At 40.7% G+C, this 19,064-nt stretch overlaps 1 protein-coding gene across 4 annotated transcripts in view; it reads right to left on the bottom strand.

The window, feature by feature from the left end:
• Positions 1-387: 387 nt before the first annotated feature.
• Positions 388-19,064, bottom strand: part of Gng2 (G protein subunit gamma 2) — a 105,504-nt gene continuing 86,827 nt past the window's right edge. For all 4 annotated transcript variants that reach the window (XM_010632555.3, XM_010632561.3, XM_010632560.3 and 1 more), the window contains 2 exons: positions 17,662-17,777; positions 388-2,611 (listed from right to left, as the gene is read on the bottom strand). In XM_010632555.3, coding sequence (XP_010630857.1) covers positions 2,483-2,611; positions 17,662-17,777 — 245 coding nt within the window. In that variant the 3' untranslated portion in view covers positions 388-2,482. The remainder of the gene's footprint in view (positions 2,612-17,661; positions 17,778-19,064) is intronic.

Below are 19,064 nucleotides of genomic sequence, written 5' to 3'. Positions count from 1 at the left end.
GGTATAGAGAAATAAGGGCCTTAATTTATTAAATTGAATTTTCCAAATAGTCTCCCTTAAGATAAAATTATGCTGATCAAAATTATTGTTGACTTTCTAAAGAAATTACGCTCTTTTGAGCCTAAATAACAAAATAAAAACTTTTTGGCTTTAATAAACACAAATACCCAAATACCAATAAGTTAAAACTCATATAATGATTCTGATACTATAACTCCGTAGTGTAACACATGAAAAGGTACAAAAGCCAAAACATCTTCCCTAACTTCAGATGGGCTGTGTATTTTCTGTCCTTTTCTCTTTTTATGAGCACAGTCATATTTGCAACTTCTTTACCTGGTATTTGCCAAACCAGTATTTAAAGTACTTCTTAAAATTTTTAGTTCCATTTGAATTGCTCCAAAAATCTCAGTTTATGTGGAAATACAGCGAGTCCCTCCGAGAAGAAGAAATGGCATGGATTGGAAACTAACTGGGCTTGCTGCTAGCACTTGTGTAATCACCACACACTGTTTATGTTTCAGCTTGCTTTAAAAATGCAGTTTTAGCTGATTCCACAGCATCTCTGAGCTAACTGTACAAAACTGGGGTTCAATAAATACCCTGCCAACTTTTTGTTCACCCTCTAAGGACTGTCATCAGCAGTCCACTGGAGCAAAACCCCAAGGTTTGTTCAGAACAGAAGTTTGTTACAGAAATGCATTCAAACATGTCAAAAATGCTCCAGTACCCTCTGTTCCCCCACCCCAGGCATGAGCTGGACGCATTTCTTCTCTCATCAGCAAGTCCATAAAGAAGCCGAGGAGAATACTTAGCGAGTCTGTTTCAAAATCTGTCCCTGGCATGATAAATCTTTTCTTTTCCTCCCTTTTAGTACTTTTTTTAATAGGAAAAAATGAGGAAAGAGAGGAGGATAAAATTAATTGGGAGTTAATGGTCTTTTGGGGTTTGAAAGTAAGCAGCATGTGAGAGGCCCCCTGGGAGTAGAAGTGACACAGGAAAAGAGCGACACAGTCTCGCACAGGGCCACCATTTCTGAGGAGGTGCCAGCTACAAGCAGTGAAAAATCACTCGCAACCTCTCTTCGCGGTGAGGGAGCTCTCTGGACGCAAGGAAGTTGTAAATAAGGACTGAAAGACGTAGAGAAGAAAAGCAAAGATTTATGTGACAACCCAAGAAATGAAAGATGCAGGCCATCTCAGAGCCAGCCAGACACTTTTCGAGCCAGCGATGGGGGCTGCACTGCGACCCACAAAGTGGGCTCTGGGGTCCTGGCCTCTGCGGGGAAGCCGCTGGAGCTCTCACTCGGGCCACCTTCTCTGTGCTATGGGTTTGTTTCTTCTGGGACTCCAACAAAGGAGAGCCCTGGGGTTCTCGTTAGGAGCACAGAAAGCATTCTTGCAGTCTATAATTTCTGCGATTTGGCAGAAGAGGGAACTTGCTTATATTCTCTGGCAAAGCACTTTTCAACTCATGGTGAATCTTAACTGTTCTGCTTTGAGGGTGCTTGTGCTGCCCTGGATGCTGGATAAACCAAAATGCTTTGGATTCTGGAAACTAGAGAAGAGGCGCTTATACCATGGTTAATTAGGAGGTATTGTAGGCATGGCTAAGGCTCTGAAGTAATCTCAACTTTCACACTACGGAGGTTTTTCCTCCCCAGTCTTTCTCTCGTTTCTTTTCCGACTTTTGTAGTAAAACAACATACTTCTGAATGGATGTAACATAGGGACATTTTCATGCAGTATTACTCAAAAATCATCACAAAGATATGAAAGCACCAGTCACAACACATGATTTACTTGCAGAATCAAAGCTATCATGTATAAATATTAGGAATAGTGATAAGAAAACACAGACAACCGGCAATTCGTTTTTGTTATTACCACGAGGGACATCTCCTTAAGCATTCTGGATGTTCGTCCTTGGAGTTCAGTCTTGCACAGAAATCCGCCTTATCTCCAAACTACTCTAATGAGGAGGGGCAGGGGAAAGGGGAAGAGGAAGAAAGAAAAAGAAAGGCACAAGGACTAAATATCGATGCCATTAAAACCATACTGCGGCTACACTGGACGACTCAGTTTATCAAAGGGTATCTACAGACAATACTCATTCTGAGAAGGCCATACACATCTTAGCTCAGTACAGCTGTCTGTTTTAATGTTTATTTTTTAAATATGAAGCAGAAAGGTAAGGTCTTGGGGAGAGGGGAATAGCAGAAAAGAAGTGACACCAATTTTATTTTTTATACATTCCCCTCCTCCAGGCAGGTCTGCAGAATCAGATCTCTTAAGTCAGGATGTGGCTTGGCTTTCATTCTCAGAAAAGGGACCAGTTCTTTAAACATGCACAGCCTGGAGTTTCACGATGTTTCTCCTCCCTCTTTTTAAATGCCGTGGACATGAGGAAGGCGCCCACTTTGCTAGAAACTCTACGGCAATGTCCCGGGAGCCCGGAGGCTCTTCAGCCTCCTCCTGGAGACTTAAAGGATGGCGCAGAAGAACTTCTTCTCCCGAAATGGGTTTTCTGAGGCCGGGACAGGGGTCAGCAGGGGGTCCTCCTTGGCATGCGCCTCACAGTAGGCCATCAAGTCTGCAGCTGCCTTGGAGACCTGGAAAGGAGGACAGAAACAACCGGAGCTGTGGGCAGGCACGGACTCAGGAGCCTGGAGCGCTCAGGTGAGGCCCAAAGCATTGGGGTCCGACAGCCTGGGCTGCCTCCTTGCTCCACCGCTGCGTGAGAGCGTAGCAAGACACAACCTCCTACAAAGTCTTTCCTCACCTGCAGGGAAGCAGGCCGATGACGCTGAGCTCACAGGATGCTGCCTGCAGGTCCAGGATGAGGGTAAGGCAAGGGAGACACACAAGGCCAAAGTCCAGGGGGGCACTCACGGTCAGCATCATGGATCTGTCGGTGCTGCCCTTGGACAGCCCCGAGAGTGGGATCTCCTCAGTTTTGGACCCCAGATACCTCACTTGCCCTTCCCTAGTCCTGGCCCTAGTTGCAAAGGTGAAAGAAGTGAGATATAACCCCCGCCAATTATTTAGGGCCTGGCATGTAGGAAACTCTGCACAGGCTAGTTACTATGGTCACTCCCTGGTTGGGTCTCTCTGTTCCAGGGACTGTACCAGGGGATGCCTAAAGCCATGCTGATTTTCCTCTTTAACCAAAAAAATGCAGATGTGTGTGTGTGCATTTGTGTGTGTATGTATACACAGATACACAAATTTAACCTTATGTGGTACATATTTACATCTTTTTATTATATATATTCATATACACACCAGTAAATCATAAAAGTAAATATAGCAATATATATGTCCAACCATTGATAGTAAATCTTAAAACAGATGTGCCCTCAATCACCATTATTATGACACAGTATTATCACTACGACTCAAACAGAGCAGTTTACCTTTTAGGGCTGCTTCACTGGAGGCTGTCAGTAATTTTGGTAACACTGTCATTTCTTCCAAAATCTATGCAGCTAGTTCCTTATCAGCAATCACCATAGGACCTTTCTTTGATCAGCCTCAACAGCGGCACATTTTCACTGCCTACGGCATTGATTTTATTTTGAGAAATAAACTACCACATCTGGGGACCAGGTAGAAGATCAATCAGGAGAATGTTATTTGGGGTCAGAAACCATACAGTCAAGAGTCAGTTGCTTATTGACATAATACACTTGCTCCGACGATCACGCCAAAAGATTTGTGCTACATGAGAGCAACGTCACTGTGCTACTATCAAAGTTTCTCAGAGTGACTGCTGAAAACATAATCCCCCATGAGAGTTGGGTAGATTACATTATTGCTGAGACTCTTCATCACCCCTCCCTAGAAGAATCGGACCTACACAATGACATCAGACTTCGCCATGTCATTTGTGGGTTGCTCACGCCAACGAAATTCAAGCAGAGCTGACATGGATTGCATTTGGACAGAACAACCAGGGCCTAGTTTTCCCACTGCCACTTTGCCCAGCTGAAAAGAATCACTAGAAATCCCTTCTCTGACTCAAAGGTTTCTGCACATGGCATAGTGGCCCATTCTTGATGTGCTCCTAGCCCCAGGGCCGAGTTGATTAGACCCCAGTCACTTAAAGGTACATTAATTTTATGATTTATTGGTTGGGCATGAAAGTTGTTTCATCTTCCTATTCCATAAACCCTTGGGCTTCTGGGCTCTCTGTTCCCTTTGTCACAGACTTGACTGAGGCCATATTCCAGATAGAAACTGTTTCCTCGTTTAGGGTTCCCAATGAATGTGACACGGTGTGGAACGGCAGCTGATTATACAAGGCTGCACAGTGGGTCTACAATCATAAACCTGCTTTGTTCCAGACATTGAGTTAAATTTTCTCCTCTGATCTCCACAACAATCCTGAAGTACAAATTACTATCTGCCTATTATAGATAAGAAACTGAGGCTCAGTGGATTGCATGAGTTGTTTAATGTCATCCAGCACAGCATAATAGAGAAATGAACTTGAAACCTGATGTTTTGTAATTAAGCCACAACCGCCTGCATATAAAATATTCAAATGTGGGGCTAGTTCCAGAGATCGAAGTTGAAATTCTTTATGAAGGGCTACTATGACAAAATAAAAGGAAACAATCTGTTTTCGTCTTAGATTCCCTAAATGAAAGTGAAGGTTAGAATTCCAGACAGAATTATGACTGCTTTTTTCATGCCTTTTACTTATTCGAGCAATAGTTATAATTGTACCAAACAGGATCTTAGCTGCTGAGCAGTAGAGACAGTAAGACAGCAACATTGGAATCTGCACTGTCCACCCCTATGCATTAGCAATATTTATGTATGGATAAGTGGCATGAATTTCCTAAATCCTTTTTATGATATAGACAGTACTATAAGGAGCAAAATTAATATCTTAGTCATTAATATCTTATATTGGAATTGATTTTGAATGGTTTCCTTCTCAAGGCATATTATGTTTTATCCTTTTCCCTGAACTAGATTGTGATCTCCAATGGATGACAGCCCAGCATAATGTCAGAATCCCACTTTTAACTAGAATAACCATTCATATTTCTCTTGCAGTGCATCAGAACTGTGCAAACCATTTTACATACAGCATACTATTTAACCTAAACAACATTATGGGTCACAAGCCATTATTATTTTCAACTCGAATATGTGGAGGCTTCAGCAAGCGAGTGTTTGCCCCAGGTCTCAGGTGTGGTGCAGCCAACTGTGAAACTATTCCAGACTTAATTCTTACGGAGACTTTTCCTTTCTTACCTGTGGTCATCTCTGTCTCTTACTTTAAGTCACAGCAATATTCTGCCTAGAAGATCACTTGCTTACTTGTAAGACTTTGAACATAGCTTCTTTTATATTCCTGGGTCTCATTCTTCCATGGAGATCTCCCTAAAACTCTAGAAAATCTCTTTCTTTTCTGTCTGTGGGTTCTTCCTCCCAAATTTCAAATTTGGCTGCTTTTATTGTTACCTCTATTACAACTACCCAAGTTCATACCTTCAACTTCTCCCTCCATGATTACTAAAATAACCACTTACGAGTGGTTAATTGGGTTTCTTAAGAGATGCATGGATAGAATTAGAGAATGGCCTGTCAACTTTGATGATAAAAAAGATTATGTCTTTATTTTCACTGACCTTAAATGAAGATTTGCCATTTCGTTTCACTATAAATATTGACAACCTTTTATAGCAACATGAGTGACTTAGTCACCAGTAGATATCAGATACAGTAATATATTCACGAATGATTCTATTGGTGAATAGAAACGTTTGGCAAAATTTTGCTTCCATTTACAAACTCTGCCTCAGGTAATGAACATGACCATTGGCATCGTCCTCAGAATCGTAGAAAAAATTAAGTTCCTGCCTGAGTCACCATTGTATTTCAACATTATAGCTACATTATAGAACTATAATATAGTTGTATATTACACTATAGAACATTGCATGTATGTTCATTCACTTTATTAAGGCCTTATTAAGGCCTTTATTGAGGCCTTATTAAGCAGTTAATAAAGGAGAATATATAACTATATCACATTTTATGAATAAATTGATACCTGAAAAATAATTATAAGATATTTAAAATATTTATAAACATATTCTGATGAGCTATATTTCAACAGCTTTTTATATAATGTAAAAACACAGTTTCCCTGAAAATGAGACCTATCCAGAAAACAATAAACCTTGAAAGCTAGAGACTGAAAATGCCATCTGCAAACAGCCTATCTTCACCTCACCTGCTTTGCAGAGTAGCCACCGAGCCAGAGAATAGTGATAATCTTATTTTTGGGAAACAAGGCATTATTCTGAGAAGGTTTCAGCAGATATCTAGATTGGCCAAGAGCACAAAAGATTTAAGAATCTCAGTTCTAAGTCATTTGCCTGCTTTTACAACTCTGCCAGGAGTAGTCTCCCTACTGCAGTTAGAAAGATATTTTAAAGACATATTTGAAACCCTCAATAACTTCCCATTACAGTACTTAGTAGAAAACTAAGACATCATAAAAAAGCCCCTGGGTTCTACCTGTGTTGTTCCTGCCCATCTCCAATTTCCTCTTGTACTGTTTTTCCTTCTCAGGGTCTCCTTTAAGTTCTGAAAGCTCTAGGTTCTTTTCAGCCTGGGCGCTTCACATACCCAGCTCTCCAGAGTCTTCTTCTCACTCCCTCAACAAGCTGGCCTGTTCTTTCTCCAGGCACTGGCAGAAAAGTCACTCACATCACAAGCCCTCACTGATGGCCTTTTCCAAAGTGACTTTCCTCACTCTGCTCTCTCTGCGCACCCAACTCTGTTCTCTCTGCATGATTATAATGGCGAACACTGTTAATTTGCTGTCTAATATTTCTTTTTCCCTTCAGACACTCTGCTCCACAAAATCAGGACCCTTAACTGCTATATTCACCACTGTAGCATCACTAACAAGTGACAATTTGAAATCACATCCTACTTATAAAAACGCAATGAACGAATACTTCATCTATGATATGAATGACAACATTCTACTGTCTGAATTTCATCACTGAAAAATATCAAACTCAAATGGACTCAAATTCCATAAAATAAAGAGTCTGTAATCTTCCAAATGGTCCAAGTCATGAACGTCAAGGAAGTCTAAGGGATTGCGTCAGATAGGACAACTGTGCTCAGCACTTAATTCTGAATTGGGCCCTTTTGCTAATTTGCAGTACTTGGGGGGGACTCAGATTAGAATGTAGTAATGTATCTGGGCTGGAGATTTAGCTCAATGATGCTGCATCTGCCTCACAAGCTTTAGGTCCTGAGTGGGATCCCCAGTTCCACACACACACAAAACAATGCATCAGGGTTAATTTCCTGATAGTGATTAGGTAAAAGAAAGTCCATCGTTGTACAAAGTTACGTGAAGGTGATTACTTATTCTCACATGGTTCTGGGAAAGTGAAGTTCTTTCCTCTATATTTTCAACTCTTCTGTAACTTTGAGATCATTTACAGAATAAAAAATACTGCCCAGAAGAGAGGGAAAAGAGAAACTACAGACAATGAGCACAGAAAACTTTTTCAAAGTTATACCACCAAGGGGAGGAAACAAATGAGGTAGTTGCTGGAAGGGGAGATGGACGGGTCAAGGAAAAATTTAAATTTTACTGAAGATAGAGAAAGGACTCTATGTTTGTATGCTGATGGAAATGATGAAGTAGATAAGCCAAACCTGATGAGGCCGGCTGGGCGGGCTGGGTGTGGGAGGGTGTTTAATAAATAGCTGGAGCAGTTTTCTTGGAAAGGGAGAAAGCATATGATGTACAGATGAAAGAATTTACTTTTGATTACGGCATAGATCTCCTTAGGCTGCCAACTGCGGAAACCCAACCATACCAAACTAGAGCTATGGAGTAAGGGAGGTGGGGCCATAAATACCCCCTGTGAAAGCCATCAGACCACAAATCGAGGCTCTGAAAAAAAACAGGAGACTCTCTAGGCAGACACTTTGGCAGTTCTGTGAAGAAGCAGTTGTTGGGGGTAAAAACCAGACTCCCCAAATGTAACTGGAAGGTAAAGATATGGGTCCACCTTCGCTAATCCTGAAATGGAGACACACCTTGAAACTGATGTCACAAATGCATGCGAGCCACCAGGCAAATGAAGCACTGACTGGATGTCACTGCCTTGTCCTGTGGGAAGGCATCTACGCATTCAGGGTTTCAGCTGTAGAATCTCTCCTACAGCTGGCTTGCCTGGGTTAACACTGCCATCCAGGGCTGACGTCAAAAATTTCAAAGATGGCATTGGATGGAGGCTTAAAGTGGGAAATGTATACAGGAAGAACAACAAAACTGTTTTCTCCTGCTCTGTCCTCACTTTTCTCAATAGCGGATGTGTGTGGTTTCCCCCACCAAGCTCTCTGATGTCACCCGGGCATCCTACAGTTTAAGTCAATTCTGACACATCTTCCCAAAGCAGCATCAAGTCCCAAAGTTCTATGTCTTCCATTCTGTACACCAGCTGCACACAGTGATGCTCCAGGTTACTCCCAATCTTGATCCGAGTTGGCCACAGATCAGAAGTTCCCTTGACTTTTCCTCAGGTTCCGTAATTTGCTACTGTGGCCCAGAGGCCCTGGGGATGCAGATAACAATTTTAAGCATATTGTAAAAACTATGAATGCAGAGTAGGTGGAGAGATGTGCTGGATGAAGGGTTCCAAGAGCAGGGGCTTCTGACATGTGGGTGTGTTCACCAACCTGCAAGATCCCTGAACCCTGCACTTTTGGAGCTTTTATGAAGAATTTATTATGCAGATATGAAAGATTATTAACTGAAATTTCATCCTCCACTCAAGATGTGGGGTGGGGCTGAAAACTCCCAGTCTCTTAATCTTAGTGAAACACAAGGTCTGGGTGGGGATTTAGCTCAGTGGTTCTGTCACCTGCCTCACAAGCACAAGGTCCCAAGTTCGATCCCTGGTACCAAAAAAACCCCAAAAAAACAAAAAACAAAAAAAAAAACAAAAAAAACCCACCACCACCAACAACAAGAAAAACCCCAAAACAAAAAACAAAAATCAAAAAAACAACAAAAAAACCCACAGGTGCTTCTATGTCCATATCTATAACTACCCTTGTGCCCTTCCTCCTCACTGCCGGAAGTTCTGAGGATTGAACCCAGGGCCTGGAGCATGCTAGAGCACTTTAGCACTGACCTACATCTCCAGCAATCTTATTTATTATTTATTTATTTGTTTGTTTATTCATGAGTGCCAGGGGCTTGCTGAATTGCTCAGGCTAAACTTGAACTTGTGATCCTCTGCTGAGTAGCTGGGATTATAGTCACGAGCTGCCATGTTCTCTCTCTCACACAGGAAGTTAGTATAAACACTGATGAGTACCTGGCAATGTATGTGAAGGCAAAAGAATCTAGGAAGGCATCAAGAATTTTGTATAACTGATAATATGAAATAGGAAGAAAAGGGCTAAAGGTGTGGGGGAAGTAGGAAGGGGAGGGGTAAGGAAATAAGGAAAAAGAAAAAAATGTGAGAAAAGTAAAAAATGGAAACAAAGTCATTGTAAATAGAGGGTGGAAGGGGTGAAGGGAGGGCAGGGGTATGGGGAAAAAATAAGAACCAAGATCTGTCATATAAAGGTACAAGATCCCAATGATGAGTGTAACTGTACTGTGTACCTAAAAAGTACCGACAAACTCAATAAAAAAGAAAAAAATAATAAAGACTATAGATGTTTGCAAATAAGATGCTAATTTCAAAGTACATATGATTTACTTTATTTGCATAAATACAATATAGTATATAATTTTCCAACTATCATTCAAATTTCCTATATTTCAAAACTAAATTTTTGACCACTGTATCTATCAATCATTAAAATATATACACATGTAACATCTCCAAATAGGATAGTAGATTACTCTCTAAAGTTGTCAAGCTTTAATTTATTTTGCAGTTAAGTTGTTATAGTCATACAAATCTAAAACTTCTATATTCTTAGTGCATCGAGATGTTCATAATATATAGTGATCTTTTTAAAAATTACAATTAAGTTTTAAATATGTTGTATCAAAAAAAATTTTTTTAAACTAGGGTAAGTTAGTCTAACATTTGATGAAAAGTCTTTAACTCAGGTCAAAAGCTTCTTGCAGCTCCCAAGAATGGCTTTATTTTTCCATCAAATCATTGATTTTTAGTTCAAATAAGGAACTCTAACATATCAGGGTGAAGCAATAGTAAATATAGAAGACACCTCAGGATCCTTTGATACTTCTTGGTGTTACACAGAAAATATGGAAGGTGGGATGAACTTCTGAATTAGGATGCTCAACTTGTATGACTTCTATAGGTGTTAGGTGCCATGCATAGGTCTAAGTATGTCTTTCATACTTAACAAAAATATACCAAATTATTACAATTACATTAACTTCCAGAAAACTGAAGTATTATGCTCAATTTTTAATGTACACCAGAATTTAATTTTAAAATATTTTGCTTCATTTTGAGCATATTAAATGAATTAGGACTGGTACTCTTTGAACACAACTCTTTCCTCTTTAAGTCCTTTGGTATCCCTAGAAATAGTCTCCATTGGCCTATAAAGAGGATTATTTCCCCTTCTTTCCAATAAAATTGAACACAAGCATTTTACAGAAAATGTTAAAGCTTTCAACTCAACTGCTGGAAAAATGTGTACTAAGTCTCAAATCAAGGATGTGTGTCCTCTTTCTAGTACTGAGCATGATGTCTAACTAGTCAGTTTCTCAGTACAGCATTACCAAGTTCAATTCCAATGTACCATGTGTCAATTATCAGAAAGATGACTTAATCATTGGAAATGTTCAATTTTGGTTTGCTAATCCAAATATTTTTTCAGTTTTGAAAATGAGCCTGTCCTTTTATTTAAAATTGTTTTTAAAAGAAAGTGAATTACAGGGCCAGGCCTGGTGGCACACGCCTGTAATCCCAGCACTTGGAAGGCTGAGGCAGGAGGATCACTGTGAGTTTGAGACCAGCCTGGGCTACAAAGTGAGTTCCAGGTCAGTCTCAACTACATAGTGAGACCCTGTCTCAAAAAAACCAAAAAAAAACTAAAAAAGAAAGTGAATTACAAATGCTAGCTCCATGACCATACAATGACATAAATTAACCTTTCTTTAAAGTTCTGCCTTTATATCAACTTTGAATTCTCTCAGATTGCCATAGTTTTATTTCACCAATCACATTCCTGCTTAGAATCTCCAAATCTATAATCCATATTGGAATTTTCAGAGGGATATATATTCCCGATGACTTGTTATATGACACTTTTAATATGCGAATTTTAAGCTGTCTACTAAAGAGGAAGTATTTCTTGAATGCCTGTGGACCCCTGCACCATGAAAGATACAAAGCAAAGGGCTACGTAGTATGCGTGGGAAAGTTTATTGGATGAAGTTGAAATGAATTAGTAAATTCCAGTCAGAATAGAAAAAGAGATTCATAAACAAAGAGGGACTGAGTTGATCCTAAGGAAGGAATGATTTAGAAAGACAAAAAAATAAGGGGAGGGCTGTTCCCAATGAGGAACCCAGAATAACCAGAGGGGTAGAAATTTGCATAGCACACTGTTAGAACAGTAATGAGAACCAGCTGAAATGATTCAATGGAACTATTTGGAAGATTGAGAAGTGGATTCAAAATTTCTATGTGGGGTCCACTTACCAAGCACCCAATGAGTTGAGAAGAAACAATCTTTTTACCTATGTACCTTGACTTTCTTTTGCTTTTATGTCTACATTGTTTTTCCTTAATGTGATCAGTCACCTTTGTCAAACAGCATCTCTCTAGCTTACAATAGCTCTTGGCTCCTTTCCTATCCATGTGGGTGAGTTAATTCCAAATTGTGATTGCATACCGTAGTTCATTTGAATATCAGTTGAGTCTAATGTCAGTCTCATTCTTGCTAGAACAGAGATACTGCTCTGTGACTACGGAATTGAGCTGAAAGGAATTCATTGAGCTTATCTGTCTCGGTCTTTACGGAGCTGCAACTGTAAGTGTTACACTGGGAGCAATGGGGGACCATCTGTACTTGCCATATGGACCAGGCAGTTGAGAAATCCCTTCTAGGGAAAAGAAAGAGGTGACACACAGAGAGAAGCAGAGGCATGTGATGGAGCACTGGGGGTGGCCTTCCTGTTATCCCTTCCACTGCTTATCCAACTTCATTGCTGCTCTGGTTCTAAGACACTCTATACAAGGTGTGATGAAAATACGTGGTGCAAATTTAAGCTAAAAGTATTATAGTAAATGACACATTGTCATTAGTACACCTTAAAATACTGCCTCTTGATTTGAATATCATTCTTGCCACTTTCTGAAATTGTTTTGCCAGGCCTCTTTTCATGAGTGTCTCTATGAGTTGTGACAGAAAATATAGAGAATGCTGCTGCCCGATGCTACTCAATGGAAAGGCAGGCTTATAAAGACATAGCACGTCCTCATCCACCATATTCACTGAATCTGGCACCATGCAACTTCCGGGTCTTCCCAAACATCAAAATGACCATGAAAGACAAACATTTTGAATCAATTCAGGACATGGAGGCTCCACAAAGACACGCCATGTTGCCATTAAAGTGGCACAAACAACGAGGTAAGTGCATTCAAAGTGAGGGAGAGCATTTTGAGGGAAATTAATGGCAATGAGAATTTTACTGAAAAAAACTGTAAATTTAAACACTCACTGTAGTTTTTCAATCACACTTTGTATTTTGTACAGTCAATTCTCTTTCTGCTTAAGACAGCTTGATTTAGGTTCCTGTTATTAGATACCCAGAGAGTCCCAATGCAGTGATGAATACAGATGTTTACTCAGGCCTTGATGTCCTCTACTTCTGTACATGTTCCCTCTGCTAGTGTTCTAAGGACAGACGTCTTTTATTTCATCACTGCTTATTGTTAGCGTGACTATTTTGCTATTTCATAAAGCTAAGTGTTACAGTTCATTACCCTCTTTGTCCTTCCCCTGGTCTTCCTTCCCATTTTCCTTTTACTCTCTGTCCTTGAATGAAATGCTGACAAAGAAATACAAAATAACTGGGAATACAATTAATATATGCCTGGGTTTATGAACAGATAATGGTTTCATTAGCTCAGATTTTCCAGGACTTGTGATGCAAAGGGATAAGAAACAGGAAAGTTTAGGGCTGGGGATTTAGATCAGTGGTTCCGCCGCCCCGTGTTGTACAAACTCAAGGTCCTGAGTTTGATCCCTGGTACTGGGGGAGAAAAAAAAAAAAAGAAAAAAAAAGAAAGAAAGAAACAGGAAAGTCTAAAACAAAAGCATTATACAGATCCAGTGGAGCTACTCAGAGTTCCTCTGGAGTTCACCTGAGGGATAAAATAAGCTACTACTTGCTTAAAGGACCCTCGATGGCTCTACTGCCAACTGTTTCACATTTCCTCTCATTAAAAGTCCTACTCGTTGTCAATCCAGACACAGAAGGTTCTTTCAGATGTATGAGGTACAATAAAAATATGGTGAATGCTACTGCTGAGTGCCATCCAGTGGAAAGGCAGAGATCAGTTGACAGTAACAGTGTAACAAGTTTCAACTATAATTCCATTCAAAGCATTTTAACAACAGATGCAAATATCAGGTGAGTGACAGCAAAATTTGTTCCACGCTTTTTGACTGTCCACATTTGTTAATTTCATTGGAGATGAGCCATCATTTTAAGAAATGTCATCATGGGAGATGAGACTTGGTTCTGTGTTATAATTCTGAGACCAAGGTTCAAGATACTCAATGGAAATCATCCAGTAGTCATACGAAAAGAAGCATATTAATCAAGATCCAACATCAAGGTGATCGTGACTGTGTTTTTTGATCTGGGTGATATTGTGTGAGCTGAGTTTGTACCCAGAAACACTACGGTGAATTATGAATATTATATAAGGACTCATTAGAGCATCCAAGAAGTGACATGTGTAGAAAACAGTCCAAGAAATGGGCAGTGTCATCCTTCATCACAACAACCCTCTGTATCACATACATTGTTCACATCTGTATCACATCACCTCTGTATCACATCATTGGTTCAGCAGTTTCTGTCAAATAAAACCATCACGGTGTATCCTCATCCACCTAATTCACCAAATCAGGCACTGTGGAACTTCTGAGTCTTCCCCAAAGTTCATAAAATGTAAACATTTTTCATCAGTTTAGGACATTAAGGCAGCCACAACAGCATAACTAAAGACACTCATGAAAGAGGACTTCCAGAACTGCTACAGAAAATGGCAAAAATGATAGGACAAGTGTGTTAGAATTGAGGTGAGGGAGGTATTATGAGGTGTATTAATGACAAGGTGTCTTTTTCTGGGAGAATTTAAAAATTTAAACATTTGTCATGTATTTTAATCATACTTTGTACAGAAAACTCTTGCTGTTTTTTTTTTTAATAGCTTAAAGGGGTTGCCCCTCTAACTGGAAAAATCACAGACCTGGAATCTTCAGAGAGAAGCCCCTCCCTGCTGGCAGATCATGCACAGAAAGTAGGTGGAGAAGCTGGAATGCTCAGGAACCATGGAGGGGGTGCTGAAGGCAATTAACCAAGCCCTAAACCAGCTAGCTGACAACTGTGTCAACACAATCACAGTTTTATCCAAAAGCTAAACTAAAAATAACCATCACTTCACCACAGCAGGCCTGCCCCTGCCTGGCTCTGAGGTGCACAACAAAGATGAGAAACAGGCTGCTGCTGCATTTCCAACAATGGAAGGTGTGATGACGTCACCTGACGATCACCTCTGAAGACAACCACTTGCTGTGCTCAATTTATTCAGCTAACTCATTTTATCTCTTTTAGTAGCAATTTATTTGTGTCTCTTCAAAAGGCAATCAGGGTATGCTGTTGGCTTCTTTCTGATGCCTTTGGTAATTATGGTTCCTGGACATTTTATTTGTGTCCATAATACATCTGGTTCATGTTTTGCGGAGAAGGTAACTGTATACTCAACAGCAGATCTGATTCTTGAGGCCAAGAATCAGGTCTATCCATCTTCACCTCTCTAGAAACTAACAACTCCTCAAGACTTAAAAAGCTCTCAATACAATATTTGTTAGGTAAATGAATGAATGAAAAGCCGAACAAACAGCAAAAATCCAATCTTCCGAGGAAGATCTTCGAAAGCTTATTCAAGGACCTAAAGAGCGGTCTGAGTCTTTGAGGAGTGAGTGCTGTTAAGTGTTTGTAAGGTGGGAGGGTAGAGAGGCACAGGAGACAGAATGTTCCAGGCATTTGAGTCTCATCGGAGGAATTAAAAGGGTTTTTGTACAACCTGTGGGTGAGAGGAAAGGACTGAAGCCGATGAGGAGCCTTGCAGATTCTGCTAGTGAGTCTGAATTTTGCTGGGGAATCCCAATGCGATTTCCAGTGTGAGGAGAACACAGGGAGATCTCCTTTTGGGAAATTTTCTTTGACAGCAATAGGACAGGTCATTGATAGTAGAGATGGAGATGGGTTGAGATGAGATTGCAGAGATCAAGTAAAACACCAGATAGCCAGGAGTTCGGGTGAGAGGCAAGGGAGGTGGGACCTATGACTGAAAGGTCTTTCGGTTCTCCTCATCTTCCCGTTAGTTTTTATCATCCACCAAGATGTCATACCCTCTTTCAGGAATAGTGGCTGGGACTGCTGAGCAGTAGCAAAAGACGGCAACTAGCAGGGAGTTTTGTGAACTTTTGTCTTAACTGGGCCAGCTCAAAAGGTAAGGTGGACTGAACCCTCTTTCTCCCATAAAAGAAATGAACGTTCTTTTCTGAGACCATAATCCTTGGACCACTTCACTTCTCTTAGCAGTTTGTACGCCCACCCATCACTGTATTTTTTCAGCAAGATAATAAGGAAGAACCAAGAAAGGCGAAGATGCACGAGGTGGCAAGGAAATAAGGTGGGTGGTAAGGACTCTATGTATTCCATTCCCTAATAAAGAGGAATTAGTGTTGAAAGAAGAGTAGGAGTGGATTATATCTTACAGCCCTTTACCAGGAGTCAAATTTTACAGAGTGCGTCAGGGAGAAAGGGAAGCATGTCCTGGATATTGGCTTGGTTTCCTTATGGAAAAGTAGATAAACTCTTTCTCTGTAGGGCTTGCCTGATGGGGGCTAAAAGGATCAAACCCCATCCCTTAGGACAGTGGTTCTCAACCTGTGTTCTACATCAAAATTAACTGAACCTTCCCGATGCCTGGCCACACCCTGAGAGATTCTAACCGAATTGGTTGGGGCATGGTTTGGGAACTGGTCCTTTCATAGAACCCTCTGGGTGATGCAAACATCCAGATGGGGTGAGAGCCATTCCCAGAGATGAGGCACTAGAAAACTTTTTCTGTAAAGGAGCAAAGAGTAAATGCTTTAGGCTTTGGGGACTAGGTGATCTCTGATATAACTGCTCCGCTGTTGTAGTGTGAATGCAGCCATAAACAATATGTAGGTGAGAGTGTACAACTGTGTTTCAATAACACTTCCTGGACAAAAATAGGCTATGAACCAGGCATGATGGTTCATGCCTATAATCCTAGCATTTGAGGAAGCTGAAGCAGGAGGAAAGTCTGAACCCAGCCCAGGCAACTCAGTGACTTAGTGAAGCCTGTCTCAAGGGAAAAATTTTTAAAAAGCCTGGGGATATAGCTCATTGCAAAGGCCCTGGGTTCAATCCCCAGTATCCTCAATAAATAAATAAACAAAAATAAAAATTTAAAGAAATAGGCAATGGGCTGGATTTGGCTCATGTGTTATGGTTTATGAATTCTTGTATACTCTAAAGGATAGCAGGATGGGCCAGGTTGCTGAGTGAGGTATGGAGAAGGTAGGAAACATACTCTAGTTCTAAAAAAGCACTTGAAAGAATGTTCTAGTTTTATTTTTGTACAGTGAGACATATTTTTGAGCTCTATTTCATAAAATGCTTCTGGGAAAGTAAAGGGATGACTGACAAAGCATTGATCTTACCATCCTACATAGCCATCTATTCACAATGACACTGTGGGAACAACATCACTTTCAAAATCTGCCAACAAAGGGTTGGGATTTAAAATCTTGGTTCAATACATGTCAGCCTCAATTTATGGCCAAGCTGTCAGGCTACATCTGGGCAGCGAGAAAAAGAAGAAGTAGACTATTAACTTTCATTAAATCTCTATGTCGTTTGACTTCCTAGGGAGACCAAGTGTGACTTTTTGTATTTTGAGGGTAAAAAATTTAATTAGGTACAAAGAAGAAAGGAAAAAAATAATCTGCAGTAGTAACTAGAAGGGTTAGGCATGAAAGACAAAGAAACAACCTTGGAACCTGAACTTGGAGAAAAAAATGTTAGAACCCAACCAAGAGGAGAGTTTCTGCAAGGTCAGAGAGCTGGGCTGATAGACTGATAGGTCTCTTGTGTTCTTCCATTTTCTCACCTGGAATTTAGCCATTAAATTGTATCTTGCTTTGTTTTTGTTTTTAATCTGATATGGAAAACCAGGTTTAATTTATACCATCATTTCATGCTAGAGAAATCTAGAGAAAAAAAGAACATTTTTGCCTTTTGCTGTTTATTTCCTATGGCCACTAATCTCATGGATATATGGAAGAGTAGTCACATGACAGATGGCTACGAATCATGGTGCAGTGTCCTCACCTTTATCCTATCAATGTTGGCTTCCATCTTAAGCTGTTCTACCAGCTTCCTGGCTTGTGCTATGCTGGCGGTGTTGTTGCTGGCCATCGGAGCACTGGGTGGGTCTTTCAGGCACTCTAGAAAAGAAAACAAAGAGCAATACTGCATCAGAATTCATGAGCTGCCAAACGTGCAAGTTTGAAACAGTGATTGTAGGCAGACCCGGCTCCTCTCACCCTCTACCTGTGGTTAGCACCATGATTGACTACCAGGTAGAGCGGAAGATGAGGACTGATTTTCCAATTCTCTACCCTTCCCCCTCCTTTCTTCAGAGGGAAAAGAAAAGAAGAATATTCATCAAATTAGGTAGAACAAGATGCACTGCTACATTAAGCAAACAAGATGTTTAAAGTATTTTAATTTATCAAATAATTTCAAAATGGTGAGGGTGATGGTGTGCGTGGTTACAGTGGTGGCTGCCATGCTTATTGCTGTTACTGCTGTGCACTGACCTCGGAGGATGAAACAGGAAAGGAGAGCAGAGGGATGCATGGTAAATTCCAAGCTTCAGCACTCAAGACACTCTTTTAAATGTTCTCTCAATGGGCTTGAACCCCACCCTGCTGGTTAACTGGGACCCCTCAGCCTACTGTACCGCGGAGGTGCTGTGAGAGGAGCTTGGCTTTTCAGTGTTGCAGCACTGGAAATAGCTATTCCTCCCCATTCTATTTGAAATATGGCTTGATTCACAGCTACGCTTTACTCACCATTCTTCAGGAACACATCTGCAATGTGCGAGCATGGGGGGGCGGCCATGTGTAGTTGTTGGTACATCGATTAGCTTACTTGTTTTCCCAAATTAAGTACGAAAGACTGATGTATTTTATGAACATGGAAACGGAGCACACGTTTTGAGAGTGGACTTCTCTGTGCCTGTGTAAGATAATCATCAGGTTTCTTTGCTCTAACGGTGCCAAGACCACTGCCACTGGCGTGCCTCCCTCACCTTCCATGTCTTATTCCCACCTCTCTTCTCATCCTTTCTGGACACTTTGTCTCACTTTAATAGTGCTGTTCATCTTGGAAAGTGTCCTATTTCATCCCCCCACATTCTGGTTGGGTCTTGCTCCAGTCAAGTTGCCACAGGCAACGGCAGGGCCGCGTACCTGCCCCTTGAGGTGACTGACATACAATAGTGATGCAAAGTCTGAACACTTCAACTTAACTAGCACATGACCTGAGAAGTGAGAGACATTAAACTCGGCCTTAGTCAACACTAGCTGAATCTGGTACTGAAGACATTACATTAAATGCTATGACTTTTGCTGGCCTTGGGACATCTTTTATCTAGGGATAAAGCAGGATCAGGTTACCTATCTCAAAAAGGAAAGAGGACATATAGAAAACTCAGGGAAGAAAGAATA

Source organism: Fukomys damarensis, unplaced genomic scaffold (assembly GCF_012274545.1).
Source record: "Fukomys damarensis isolate Sample0158 unplaced genomic scaffold, DMR_v1.0_HiC HiC_scaffold_17, whole genome shotgun sequence".
NCBI lineage: Eukaryota > Metazoa > Chordata > Mammalia > Rodentia > Bathyergidae > Fukomys > Fukomys damarensis.
The sequence above is the reverse complement of the archived record's forward strand: the minus strand, read 5'-3'. Positions and strand labels throughout refer to the sequence as shown.